Source organism: Malaclemys terrapin, chromosome 3, assembly GCF_027887155.1.
Source record: "Malaclemys terrapin pileata isolate rMalTer1 chromosome 3, rMalTer1.hap1, whole genome shotgun sequence".
NCBI classification, from domain to species: Eukaryota; Metazoa; Chordata; order Testudines; family Emydidae; genus Malaclemys; species Malaclemys terrapin.
Genome location: NC_071507.1, coordinates 162,282,499 through 162,296,671, shown reverse-complemented (window position 1 = coordinate 162,296,671; position 14,173 = coordinate 162,282,499). Strand labels below are relative to the sequence as shown.

At 37.0% G+C, this 14,173-nt stretch overlaps 2 protein-coding genes across 3 annotated transcripts in view; one reads left to right on the top strand and one right to left on the bottom strand.

Moving 5' to 3' along the window:
• Positions 1-9,171, top strand: part of GFRAL (GDNF family receptor alpha like) — a 37,236-nt gene extending 28,065 nt beyond the window's left edge. Inside the window, 4 exon segments of the mRNA XM_054022602.1 lie at positions 2,435-2,516; positions 8,034-8,058; positions 8,060-8,092; positions 8,094-9,171. Of these exon segments, the coding sequence (XP_053878577.1) occupies positions 2,435-2,516; positions 8,034-8,058; positions 8,060-8,092; positions 8,094-8,594 (641 nt within the window). The 3' untranslated portion in view covers positions 8,595-9,171.
• A 98-nt stretch (positions 9,172-9,269) lies between these two features.
• The window catches only part of HMGCLL1 (3-hydroxymethyl-3-methylglutaryl-CoA lyase like 1), a 105,623-nt gene continuing 100,719 nt past the window's right edge, over positions 9,270-14,173 (bottom strand). For both annotated transcript variants that reach the window (XM_054022601.1, XM_054022600.1), the window contains exon 9: positions 9,270-13,413. In XM_054022601.1, coding sequence (XP_053878576.1) covers positions 13,312-13,413 — 102 coding nt within the window. In that variant the 3' untranslated portion in view covers positions 9,270-13,311. The remainder of the gene's footprint in view (positions 13,414-14,173) is intronic.

Genomic DNA, 14,173 nt, shown 5'->3' with positions numbered 1-14,173 from the left:
GACACAAATCTGACATCAGGAATCAAAATACTCAAAAACCAGTGGGAGAACACTTTAACCTGTCTGGTCATTCAGTGACAGACCTGCGCGTGGCTATATTACAACAGAAAAACTTCAAAAACAGACTCCAAAGAGAGACTGCTGAGCTAGAATTGATATGCAAACTAGACACAATCAACTCCGGTTTGAATAAGGACTGGGAATGGCTGAGCCATTACAAACATTGAATCTATCTCCCCTTGTAAGTACTCTCACACTTATTATCAAACTGTCTGTACTGGGCTAGCTTGATTATCACTTCAAAAGTTTTTTTTTCTCTTTTTTTTCTCTTAATTAATTGGCCTTTCAGAGTTGGTAAGACAACTCCCACCTGTTTATGCTCTCTGTATGTGTGTATATATATCTCCTCAATATATGGTCGATTCTATATGCATCTGAAGAAGTGGGCTGTAGTCCACGAAAGCTTATGCTCTAATAAATTTGTTAGTCTCTAAGGTGCCACAAGTACTCCTGTTCTTCTTTTTACTGTAATAGCTGAGATCAGAACAGCTAACGTTTTACCCTCCCCTATCCACCATTCAACTATGAACGAGTAAATGCAATCTATTCCATTCACTTTCCACATACAGAATAGAAATCCCTGTACTTACTTCACTCATCCTCCTAGTATGGCTGGCAACACCAACCTACAGACACAAACCAGATTTACAACTTTATCCCAGCTATACTACACATACAAGGTTGAAGATACCAGTGTATAATATAATATATGGAGATATACCTATTTAATAGAACTGGAAGGGATCCTGAAAAGTCATTGAGTCCAGCCCCCTGCCTTCACTAGCAGGACCAAGTACTGATTTTGCCCCAGATCCCTAAGTGGCCCCCTCAAGGATTGAACTCACAATACTGAGTTTAGCAGGCCAATGCTCAAACCACTGAGCTATCCCTCCCCCCAATATTTATTGAAACGGAGACTATTATTTCTTCATGGAGTAGGGGCTGGAACCAGCACGTATGCATAATCTATGACATTTTCATTTGCTGTTCATGATGTGAAAAGTTCCATAACTTGTTTTAATTCCAATGATATACCTGACTGCCCATTAGTAGACAGTGAGTGGGGACATTGCATGAGAGCTCTGTGTGGAAACTTAACCACATATTTCTTTAATCTCAATTTGTTTCCCCTCTTATTGTGCTTTTTTGTTTGTTAATTGCACATATATTTCGAATCTGACTTCTCTGTAAAGTATATTTATGGAGGGAGGGTAACTGTGTATATATAATAGATATATTCTTTCAAAAGAATGTCTATCGCAGGCTCTGGGCACCCTTGACGACTTTTTATAAAAGCCGCAATTAACCCAGTATAACACCCAAGCCACAGCAAACATATAGAACCAAGTTTAAGCTCTTCAACCACCCCTCTGCCCCACTGAAGAGTACCCTGCCACTACCCAGACTCCCAAATCCCCCATTTCTTGGAAACCCAGGAGAACAGCTAGGCCTTGCAGTATGACCTCAAGGTTAACAACTATGCCGTTTTGCCAGTAGAGCTAACTGAACATTTTTAACCAAATCTTTTTGTCCACATTTTTTGTACCAGAATTGAACTATTCCATGAAAACGGTTCAGTTATGACTAATTTTTGGATTTCTTTGACAAAAAAGTGCATTTTTTTTTAATTTTTTCATTCAAAAAATCAAAATTGGCTATGAAAGCAGAAAGCAAATAAGAAAAACGCAAAATGGATTATTTTCTTAAATCTCATTATTTTTGAGCAATCTTATGATTTGGGAGGTGGTCTGATGTGTTCTCTTTGAATGCTTGGGTTTAGCAATATTGAACGTAGGCTTTTACAGACCCAGGCCCTGATCCAAGCAAATCTCTTATGCACATATTTAATTTTCAGCACATAAGGAGTCACATTAAATACATGTTTATGGGATTTGTTGGATAGAGGCTCATGGGAAGGAGAGAATGCCAAAGGCACGGGGCCTGAATAGAGAATACCCTGCCAGCCGCCCATGAATTCTTTATACCAATGAGGCTCCTGCTCTGGTGCCCCTGCAACTGTGGTAATATGCCATGGTGAGTTGCGGGGTGTCTATTAGATAGGTAGGTCCCAGGCCATTTGTGGTTTTTAGGTTAAAACCAACATCTTAACAACAACCTGGAATCAAACAGATAGCCAAGTGTAATGTGCTCATGGAAAAACACCACTTACCTAGCAGGATGTCAAATGCTGCACCACCATAAACTTCCACGTGGGATAGAGTGTAGCCCTATATATATGAAATTCTGTTGGAGTGGATATTTGCCAACTGACTGCAGGGTGGATGTGAAAGCTTTTGCAACAGCAGGAGAGGGAAGAATCCTTACTACTAAAACAATACAGTTCTTGTGTAATTTTCTATTTTTTTATTCGCAGGTGAAACAATCTATATTATTGCGTATACCTCTTGCGTAGCACTCATCTTGGGAATAGTCCTGGTGGCTCTTCTAAAGACCAGGTAATTTGACAAAGTTACAAATCTTTGGTATTAGGAAATTGGAGTTCATGAGAGTTATTTTCCTCACATTTTGACTTTACCTTTGTAGTTGTGTTTAAAATGCAGTAAAGTGTATCCCAGTGATAGAATGAATTAGTCCTTCTGGTACCCACCTGGTCCACCCTGTCAGAGGTAGAAGACTCAGCATGGAAAGCTGTTTTATGCACATCAATAATGCACTGTGCTTAGCAAAAGGGACTCCATTTTCCAGCTTCCCTTTCCATCTCACGTGAGGGTGAAACCTGTGTGCAAAATGTTGGGGGAGAGCAGGAATATTTCCCTAGTCTTCTGGCAAACAGGGGATGAACAGGTTGAATACTCACCTTGGGATAAGTTCACAAACCCATGAGTGGAGTTTTTTATCAATGCAGGTCCCATTATTGTTAATGGGGGTTCTGAGGCAAATTGTCAGAGTGAAGGATGTACCACATTGTATCTTACAACGTGGCAACAAACCAAAAAATACACATTAACTTTGTCAAGTGCACAAACGTTTGTTGTTTAAATACACAAGTTAAATATGATGCATTTTATTGGGCCACATTAAATGGCCAGATTTCAAGACACACAATGTCAAAGGATGGGGAACAGAATTAAGGTGGCAAGAGATATAGTGGTAGAGTTTGCATGAAATTTCATTATTAAATTCTGAGACAGAGAGCAAAGAGGAATTTTGTAGAAAGCTGCAAAAGACAAGTCAAGGATATGTGGAATACAGTTTATTTATTTTCATATCTCTGGTTTGCAGTGACTGGAGACTGTCAATGAGAGTATAAATAAAATGGGATTAAACACGGGTACAAACAATATAAAATAAAGTACATTAATTACTGTGAAGGGAATGATTTTATTCCACAATGCTCATTGCAAATACAAGTGTTGAAATCCTGGTTCCATTGAACTCGAGTGGGAGTTTTGTGAATGACTTCAAAGGAACCAAGATTCCACCCAAAAGCCGTATAACTGCACTATTAAATAAACGTACACTCTCTGTTTTCAGAGCCTGCAGAGCAACGTATCCATCAAGAAATCCCTCACCAGTTCATTCATCTGAGATTCTTATGGTCCATTAACAGTCATAGATAATCAACATTGTGGCAAACTCTCTTTAAGGCTATTCTTGGTAGTCAGACTGTTGTGGATATGTCATAATAAAATGTATGTTATAAAGTCTAGTTTGTGATGAGATTTTTGTGGTTGAGAGTATGAGTTTTATATTTACTTACATGTACAAAATCTTTCCCAAATGGAAAAATTTTAAAACTGCACTCACGCAATCCCCTGTGCATGCTCATTGATTTATATGGTCTATGTCTATTTGTCATAGTTCTGGACAGTCAGTATATGATTGTAAAATATTCTTCTTCTTCGTATGGCTGGTGGAAAGGTAGAACAGCAATTATAATTTTAGATTCAGATGGTTAATCCAGATAAGTGCGTCTAGAGTAGCAGAGTGTATAGCTGTTTGTATTTGTGACTGAGGCATTGAGTTATTATATGTTACATGGTCTGTTGTGGGTGACCACAGTTGCACACTGGAGAATCTTTAATGTTTAATTTTCCATTTGAGCATCTACCATGGTTTGTGGTAAAAATATTATATCAGCATGAATCTGGGCTAGCTACATAGCTGAGAGTGGCAAAAAGAAGGTTAAGGGGTTACTTGATTGCAGTCTAAAAGTACCTAAATGTTGAACAAATATTTACCAATGAGCTATTCAATCTAGTACAGAAACATGTAACATGACCCAATGGTTGGGCATTGAAGTGAGGCAAATTCACACTAGAAATAAGATGTACATTTTTAACAGTGATAATAATTAACCATTAGAACAATTTACCAAGGATGGGTTCTCCAACACTGACCATTTTAAATCAAGATTGGATTTTTTTCTAAAAGATCTGCTCCAGGAATTATGTAGGAGATGTTCTTATGGTCTGTGTTATACAGGACATTGGACTAGATGATCACAATGGTACCTTCTGACCTTGGAATCTATGAATGTTACTGGTACTATTTTTTGTATCCCCACACCCAGACAACCTTAGCACTATGAGTGCAAATGTCCAGCCCTTGAGAAAGAAATTAATCACAAATACACATTAGAAATGTCTAAACTTTTTAAATTAGTTATTCTGTACATAATAATATCAAGATTGTAAGGTCTACTCCACTCATAGGAGTAGAACCTGGAAATCTTTGTTATCAGGTACTCCTGTTTCTGGCACACCTGGGAAACAAGCTATCACACCTTAAACCGCTCACTGACTGCAAACTGAATAATGGCATAGGCCTCGGGCCAAGATAATTTGTTTAATAATTGGTGGTAATTTTATTTTTAAATGGCAGTTCCTTGACATTGCTAACGTAAATTTAACTAGTTTTTGCAAAGATGGATTAGTAAGCAGAGTGTAGATAAGGTGTTCAAAGTTGCATGATAAATACAGTTTATCACATCTCTCTACAACTTACCACATAGATAAATAGAGCTGAACAGTAATTTTATGTTGAAATGTTTTTTTTAATGTGGTTTCCACAAAATCAAATTTTTCTGGAGTTCCTGTGTTTCTATGACACTGCCACCACATATGTAGTCTATGTGGCCATGATATACATGTGGTAAATTAAGTGTATTTATCATGCATTTTGACTTTCTCTGCTTCCCACTACAACAATATACAGTGACAAGTTTAACATCTGGATTGAAATACTGGCCCCATTGAATTCAATGCAAGTGTTGCCATTAACTACACTGGAGCCAGGATTTTATGCCCGATATCTTGCAACCCATCAGGGCTAGGAATGAGAGCTTTCTACCATTATTAGAAAGCCAGGAATCCTTCCTTTCAAACACACTTTTGTTTCTGGCTTTAGTGGATTGTGAAATGACTGGCCAGAAGACTGCAAAATTATTATGTATGCAAAACCTATGTTAGGTAACTGTAGAAGTTTCACTAATTATTAGCCATCCTTTTTTTCTCTCTTTGAGGCCTGTATAGTTAGAGTAATTTCCTTCCTATTTTATTAGTTTGAATTAAATACAATCATATTATTAAATCAACACTAGTACAGATACACAAACAGAAACACAAATTGATAGGAAAGGTAGTTAATTTGCTAATTAAAAGACAGTTCTAGATCAATCCATCAATTACCAGCATTTACGAAGAGGGCATTACATATTAGAATATCACTGTTGCCTTAAAATTATAGTGTAAAAAGACCAAGCTCAGAACTATGCTACCACTAGTATTAGCATATTTAATATTTCCATACTTTAGAAAAGAAATGATGCATTAATGGAGTCACATATGGAAAGACACATATCTCAGTTTTGTTTCCAATCTGACTGTCTGCCTCCCATCCACTAGTTATACAGGACATTGGACTTCAGGACATGCTTAAGAGCATGTATCCAAAAACTTGCAGGGCTACATTTAAATTCAGATTGTAAAAATCTCTTTTTATTCAGACAAAAGAACCATGTAAATATTTCTGCTAAGCTTTAGGTTTGTAATTTTTTTAAAATTTAAAACCACCTAATTTTAGGGCCTTAAGCAACCTGAATATGTTCCTTTATTTGCCTTCCCTCCCCCCCCTCCCCCCAGTTTATTTAGAATGGATACCAAAAGTTTAGTGGATATTGTGTTACTTTGATAACTTGATTGGCTATGTTAACTAGTGCTGTCACAAATGCTTAATAGTAGACTACAGTATCTTCATGAGATGCGTATGAAATTTCTGTATCATGCTTCTTTTGGCTTTGTAATTTAGCCTGATGCTTTGTTAGGGTAATTGTACCTTTTCTGGTTGTAAACTTCTGAAGAGTAGGATAAATTATTAAATAAACAAATGTCTGCTGTATACACAGGTATTCCAGTAGCTTAATCATCATTTCAATCCATTCTCTAGCGCATAATAGTCCTTTAGGGTCAGCTTGTGATTGCTGTTTGATTGTGAGTAGGGGATAGGCTGGTCATGATTACAGTGAATGCAATGCTCCAAGGGCATGGTAACAATAATCAGATCCTTTTTATCATGTGTCCCCTATTTTGGCCATCAGATCCCTGATATTCAGCACTTAAAGCATGAGCCTATAAAAACTGAGTGAAAGTTGTAACTTCATTAGTAGACTTTTATCCTGGCATGTAGACCATTGCAGGTGCAGCTGTAGAGTAGCTTAAATCTGAAAACTGCCACTGGGCAGTTTAAACTCAGAATCAAGTTTTCCTAAAGTGAAAATGTGGTTGCAGAGCCACACCAAGCAAATACTACTTTCAGGGACTTCATAATTCTGATAGATGTTCAGACAGCACAATGGTGAGCTTGGTATAAAACCTAGGCAGCCATAGCCTGAAAATATCTCGGTTAGATCCCTTTAAACATTCCTGCTTTTCAGGCATTGCATGTTTTCCATATTGGACGCATTTGTTGCTTTTCTCCAGGCCTTTTCAAAATTTGCATTTCAGATACAATTTCTGTTCCTTCTGGGTTGTACATTTTTACCAGTTCTACAAGTACTTATATGGATAGAAAACATCCCTCAGCCAAGAAAGTTTTTCAAATGAATAGAAGCATTTTAAGTTTGACTTCCAGACACAATACTCTAAGTATGGGTATATGGTTGTTTGCAATCTTATTACAATAGTCTTTGTATTGCTTTGGATCCTTTTTTCGAATATTACCAGGCATTGGATGGTTTTTTAACTTGTCCCACAATGACTCAAATATTTTCCCTGAAAATTCAAGTCTATTAAGGCATTCAAATATCACAGTGATGGTTGACCTTATAAAACCCTAGATCAGTGATACTCAGACTGTAGCTCTCAAGCCATAAGTGGCTTTTTGATGTCTCTTTGCAGCACATGATATTAAAATACAGTGATTTAATTATTAACCAATCTAAGTTTATATATATAAACTAAATATTTTCCCTGTCATTCACACTACTGTGGCTCTTTTGGGTAATGTTGATCACTACTTTGACTCCTGAACTGCTGGGGTCTGAGTATCACTGCCCTAGATAGATTAATAAATATATTAAGTTGATCATTGCCCACTATTAATTTCTCTCCACTGTGAGGACTAGCCATTCACTATGACTTTTTATTTCCTATTATGTAGCATGTTTTTACTCAATAAGACTTTTTTCCTTTTATCTGTCATAGTCCCTCTTTAAAGAATATTATCAAAAGTGTTTTGAAAATTAGCATTACATTATGTCTATTGGGTCACCTATGTTAAAATTTTGTTTTAGTAACACTTTCAAAGAACAGGTGAGAGAAGCATGATTTTCCATTAGAGAAGTGAAGGGAGATCGTCGTTGTAAGCTGTCACAGCTTTGTTGAATTAAATGGAATGATGACCATTTACACCAACTGGGGATCCAGGCCACCATATTTGTTTGGCCATGGCAGAGCTTATTTATCCAAGTAGTCTACTATTCTCTCCTTAATTAGATGCTCATTAGTTTCCAGGACTCTAGGGCCTCCTCTGTCTTTCACTGAAGTCAGTGGAAACCTTCCTGTTGAATGCAAAGGTGGCAAGATACAGTCTGTTTTTACAGTCCTGTGATGTCTTTTAGTTGCCTTCTAAAGATATATTTCTATCCTTGTAACAAACCCCGATGCCAACTCTGTCCACATATCTATTCAAGTGACATCATCATAGGACCTAATCACATCGGCCATACCATCAGGGGCTCGTTCACCTGCACATCTACCAATGTGATATATGCCATCATGTGCCAGCAATGCCCCTCTGCCATGTACATTGGCCAAACCGGACAGTCTCTACGCAAAAGAATTAATAGACACAAATCTGACATCAGGAATCAAAATACTCAAAAACCGGTGGGAGAACACTTTAACCTGTCTGGTCATTCAGTGGCAGACCTGCGGGTGGCTATATTACAACAGAAAAACTTCAAAAACAGACTCCAACGAGAGACTGCTGAGCTAGAATTGATATGCAAACTAGACACAATCAACTCCGGTTTGAATAAGGACTGGGAATGGCTGAGCCATTACAAACATTGAATCTATCTCCCCTTGTAAGTATTCTCACACTTCTTATCAAACTGTCTGTACTGGGCTATCTTGATTATCACTTCAAAAGTTTTTTTTCTCTTAATTAATTGGCCTCTCAGAGTTGGTAAGACAACTCCCACCTGTTTATGCTCTCTGTATGTGTGTATATATATCTCCTCAATATATGGTCGATTCTATATGCATCTGAAGAAGTGGGCTGTAGTCCACGAAAGCTTATGCTCTAATAAATTTGTTAGTCTCTAAGGTGCCACAAGTACTCCTGTTCTTCTTTTTTCTAAAGATATAGACCATTTTAGAGATTTTCCAGTCTTCAAGGCTGGGGGCCCTACATACCACTTAGGCCCATCTGATATGAAAAATTTATCCTTTCCATCATGGATTTTACATGTTCTACAGGGCCCTGTTCAAGCCCTATGGACTGAGGTGCATTTCACTACATTGTATAATTCTTGTCCTTTGTTTTCTTTAGAATTATTTCCTGTGCTTTTCATATATTATTTTCCTAAGAACCCCTTAGGTGAAAACCATCTGGCCCTGATGATTTCCTGAAAATGGGTTCCTTGCTAACTTGCTTCTTGGAGATTTTAATGATTCCTATGACAAGTGCCATTAAAATGTGCATTTTTCTATTGTCTTCTACAATAAAGACATATGCAAAACATAAATAATTATTCATTTTATTGGGAATTATGAATGCATCAACAGGAGAATACACTGATTAGGCATTTACCATGCTACTGATTCCTAATGCCACTTCTTCTAGTTTAAATATATTAAATATCTATTATATTAAATACATTAGTAATAGATAATCAACTGAGAATCCCAGCGAGCAGCAATTTCAGTTTTAAAGGTATTAAAGTCCCTTAGACACCTGAAGTACCTTTGCAATTTATTATGTACTGGTACATTTTTATTTTCTGTACTATAGTGTACTATAAAATGTGGTAGGTGTTTTACAGTCATACAGGAAACCACACTCCCTGCCCCAATGAGCTTACAGTGTGAAAAACAGATGAAGAGTGAGGGACAGGGATGTAACACATGAGCACAGCGGTCAGAGTGATGGCTAATAAACATATTGTTAGATTTGGTTTTGTACATAGTTGTACATATTTTAAAATGTTATAATATGTGGTATATGTAATCTGTCACCAACTGCTCTTTTATCTAATAATGATTAGCTGGCTACTGTCTTTTAGACATTACAGCAAAAGTGGGTCTCCAGGAAGGATTTGAAAGAGAAGTTGATAGTGACTTTTGCAGATCGGCTCAGGAAAGGCATTCTATGTGTATGGGGCATGGAGTGTCTGCACCTTACTATCCTTATGTGCAGCTGTTCATCATGCAGTTTTTGGAGCATGCAATTTTGGAGTAATTGCAAAAAATACAGTAAGAAGGTCACACGTGTGATCCAGAACATATTTTCCACCTCAGTGTATAGTATAAAGTATTAGGATGTGTTCAGACACCCACTGCAATGTACAATTGTTTTACCATTGATGACACTGGGTACAGGCTCCGATGGTAATTTGGGTGATTTTAGCTTATATAAAAACAGGAATGAAAATGTTTGCTCTGCATTTGTGATATAGAGAGAAGCTCAAAAATAAAAATTGAAAAGAAAATTTAAATGATCTGAGAGTGGTACTCTGAATCAACTTTGATTACCAGAACTTGAATATTTCTTTACAGAGGAATATTCTGAGTTATCAAAGATCTCATAGTTAATGCTTAGTTAATGGAGGGAAGAAATATGTTTCTATGGTAACGTAGAAGAGATTCATCAGTTACGTATCATTTTCCATTAAAGCAGATTGGAACAACTGATAATAAAGGTAATCACAAGCAAATGCACTCAGAATGGATTACACCTTAACGGCATAAACATTAGAGTATGTGATGGAGTGACAGCTGATATTTACTAACGCCTTACGTGTGACTTAGTTAACTGGAGTTGCTGAATCTAGCATGTCGTAATACATCAGGATATCTGTTTCAACAAACATTTAGATATGTTTTATTTCACCTTTAAGATTAATGCCATGCACTGCAAAATAATAGGTGCATTTAACCAGTACAACCACGCTGGTGACAGTTCTTCAGCAAATATACCGTGTCTCTGGAGGATGACCCAAAGGGCTACATTAACATTAGTTTTAATCATGCCCTCCTGCTAGAACATTAGGATCATGATGGCAGATGTTAACTGAAACAGGAAATGGGAGATTTGAAGAAAAAATGTTTCCATTTAGTAAATATAGTATAAATAAATGCGTAAATAAAAATAATTAACAAGCCAAGCATGGGAAATGTTGCTGGGACAGTTCTCAGATTGGATACTTTTTTTAATTCTGTGCTCTGAACATTCCAACTGGCTTTACAAATATTAATTAATGAAAACCGCACAGCACTAGGTGAGCAACCTTATAAGTCACACAGTGAGCCAGTGAGCCAGCTGGGAACAGAATCCTAGCTCCCAGACCACAGATCTGATCACTAGGCCACACTCCCTCCCCTTAAAATAACCCTCTGAGAAAATAGTCGAATCTTACATAAACTATCCCTTTGCCGTAGAAGTGGTTCATTTCTATAGCATGGAGCAAAATAGTAGTAATTCTACCTCAGTGATTCTCAAGCTGCATTCCATGATCCCATATTACAATGGTGAGCAAATGTTATCAACCTCTCCCATCTAGCAATAAAGTAAGGAAAGATGATCACAACCACCCCCAGCCCTGTTCATGAGCCCATGTGTTGGGGGTGGGGCGGGGGGGTGTTGTTGGTTTTGCAACCCTTGGATTGAGCACTCATATTACAGCTCCTTCCTGAATCTTATTTTCAATGATGTCTGGTTAGATTTTAAACTAACACATAAATGTGCCAACTCAAGGCCAATTTCCAGCCACCTGTAAAGACTGAACTGTATCTGATGCCAAAGCAGGGTAGCCCTGAAAAATATTAAAGCCACAGTCTGTGAAATGGATCCAGGAGACTCCAGGCTGGTAAAAGATAGTGAAGAAGAACTATGTGAACTACTAATGGAAATAATCTATGCCTGCTTCAGAGAAGCACAGCTACCAAACTCCTGGAAAAAAGTAATAGTTCACCCAGTCCTCAGGAAGCCAACACTTGCCAGAAAGACCTCTCCAAAGAAGACCTCTCCAATCACTACCCTGTCTCCAACCCCAATCCAAAATAATTTGGAGAGTAGTAGCCACCAAACTCCAACCATATGTGACATCAGCCGACAACCTGGATGTCTCATAATCAAGTTGGTTCGGACCATGGCACAACCCCAGAACATGCGATAATGGCACAAGGGTGCTGTAGTCTGACAGAGTTGGGCTGCACACAACTGTGAGCCTACCTTCTTCTTTCTTTTCGTGTAAATCTTTCACTTTTCTAAAATCTCATCCTTCTCCAAATTTTCATGTTTCTGAGAAGAGCTAAGTATATATCAATGTGAAAAAATCATAGCCCAGGTTTTTGGGTTTTGTGTTAAGAGCTTGCTTTCTAACAAAATTCAGATCAAGAGCAGATACATAATGAAGATACAGAAGAAGGCTGTGTAGACAGACACAGTAAAAGAACTGATGTTTCAGGCAAGAAGATTACAGTAGTTTCATGGATGATTTGAACAGGTTACAGAAACAATGAGGCGGTTATTTTAAATTGTCCGTTGCTGATTTACTGATGATGGTGCAGTTTACTGGCATTTTGTTTCACTCAGACATTTACAGGTACAGTACCAAATTCACAAAAGCTTACAGGGAGGCTGTGGATGGCTCACTCTGTGTAAACTAGTCAGTCATAGGTGTCAACATCCCCAGAAAGACAGGTTCTGTGATAATGAGTGAGAATGATAATCTGGGGATCATAAAATAAAATGTCAACTGGTGCATGAGGCTTTTGCACAAAAATCTAATTACCCCCAGTGTGCTACACTAAAGAGTATATCCTGTCTTCTTTTCATTGTTTGATATAATTAATCAGCTTTTTAAAACAGCTGATGAAAAAGGCAACTACAGTGAATTTAATGTATGTAACAAATAAGAGAGGTTGCACTAGATTTGCAGGATATGGCAGGCTGCTATTCATCACAAACTCTTGGAACAAGATAAAATCATTCATATATTTAACAGATGTTAACCGTTGTAAAAATACAAAAGTGCTATTGCTAGAAAGTACTTACAGTAAATTTAGATTGGGCTCCACGTTCATAACATAATTGACTTGGCAAATGAAAAGTGGAGATTCAGAGAAATAAAACACATAATAGCCAGGCCACACACAATGTGGGATCTCATAAACTACTTCAAATATTTGTACTGTACTAAAAGTCAGCTTGATTAAGAATTACCAATGTATTCACTTTTTGTGGAACTCTGTAATGAATTTTTTCTAAAGCAAGCTAAAAGGCCATTTAAATAGACAGTAAGTTGCTGATTTGCTTACTTTTAAAAGTATCGAGTACATGAATTTGTATTGATAGACATTATATTTATTATTTGCAATGCTGTATTATTTCCCCATAATAACATTTGGCAAGATGTAGTATTCTAACACACAGTTACTCTTTCCATAAAGAACAGCTATAGCATGCTTTCTTTTTTTCTTGACTGAAAAGGTTTTGCACTTGATTTTCTTTATGTAAATGCTCTTTGACAATGTGTATTGCAGAAAGAACATTTTAATATACAGTTCAAACATTGAAGGAAGCTTGTGCAACTTTAGAATTTGTTTTCTTGTTCAAAGCCGTGCAGATGAAGTTACCAGCTTCCATCACCTTGTAAAGATTCACTCCCTAAAACATGGGGGGAGAAAAGAAGTTAATTTAATTTATAGTATTAAAATATGTATATTGATAATACTTATGTCACTGGTGAACTGCTCTCCAGGGCTGTAATTTCTAGAAGAAACCCACTTCGTTCTTCATTGCAATCCATTCTTTTATTTTGAAGAAAAAAGGTTAGATCTTTAGTTGGAGTAAACTGAGGTCAGTAGAGCTATGCCAACTTACACTAGGTGACGCTCTGCCTCATAATGCTTACTACAATAGTTACACAAATTATTTTTCCCATTTTAAAAGATTCTCCTTTGCAAAAAATTCCCCATACTAAAGAAAATGGGGATTAGCGAAGGATGCTAGTAATACATCTCAAAATGAAATTGCTGAATAATTCATATAAACATGTCTTTGTTTACCTCTCATAGTACTCTTTGAAGGATCAAATTTGTAAGAAAAGTATCCCACTGACAGATTTGGAAAATGGCATGGAGTTACAGAAAGTGGGATTCCATAACATAACATATACATTCCAATACATATATAATAACTGTCAGCTCTTCCCTGGAGATTCTCTCTTCTATAGAAAATTACCATTTATATTACTATTACAATTGTATGGAGAATCACAACTGACTAATCTCTCCTTGCTAAGACACATTCTTTCTTGTATAAGCAACTCATTTTACATAGGCTAAAAAAAAAAACCCCAGCAAACAAACAAAAATACCCCAAACCAAACAAAAAGAAAGAGCCCATAAAACATTGGTGATTTTGG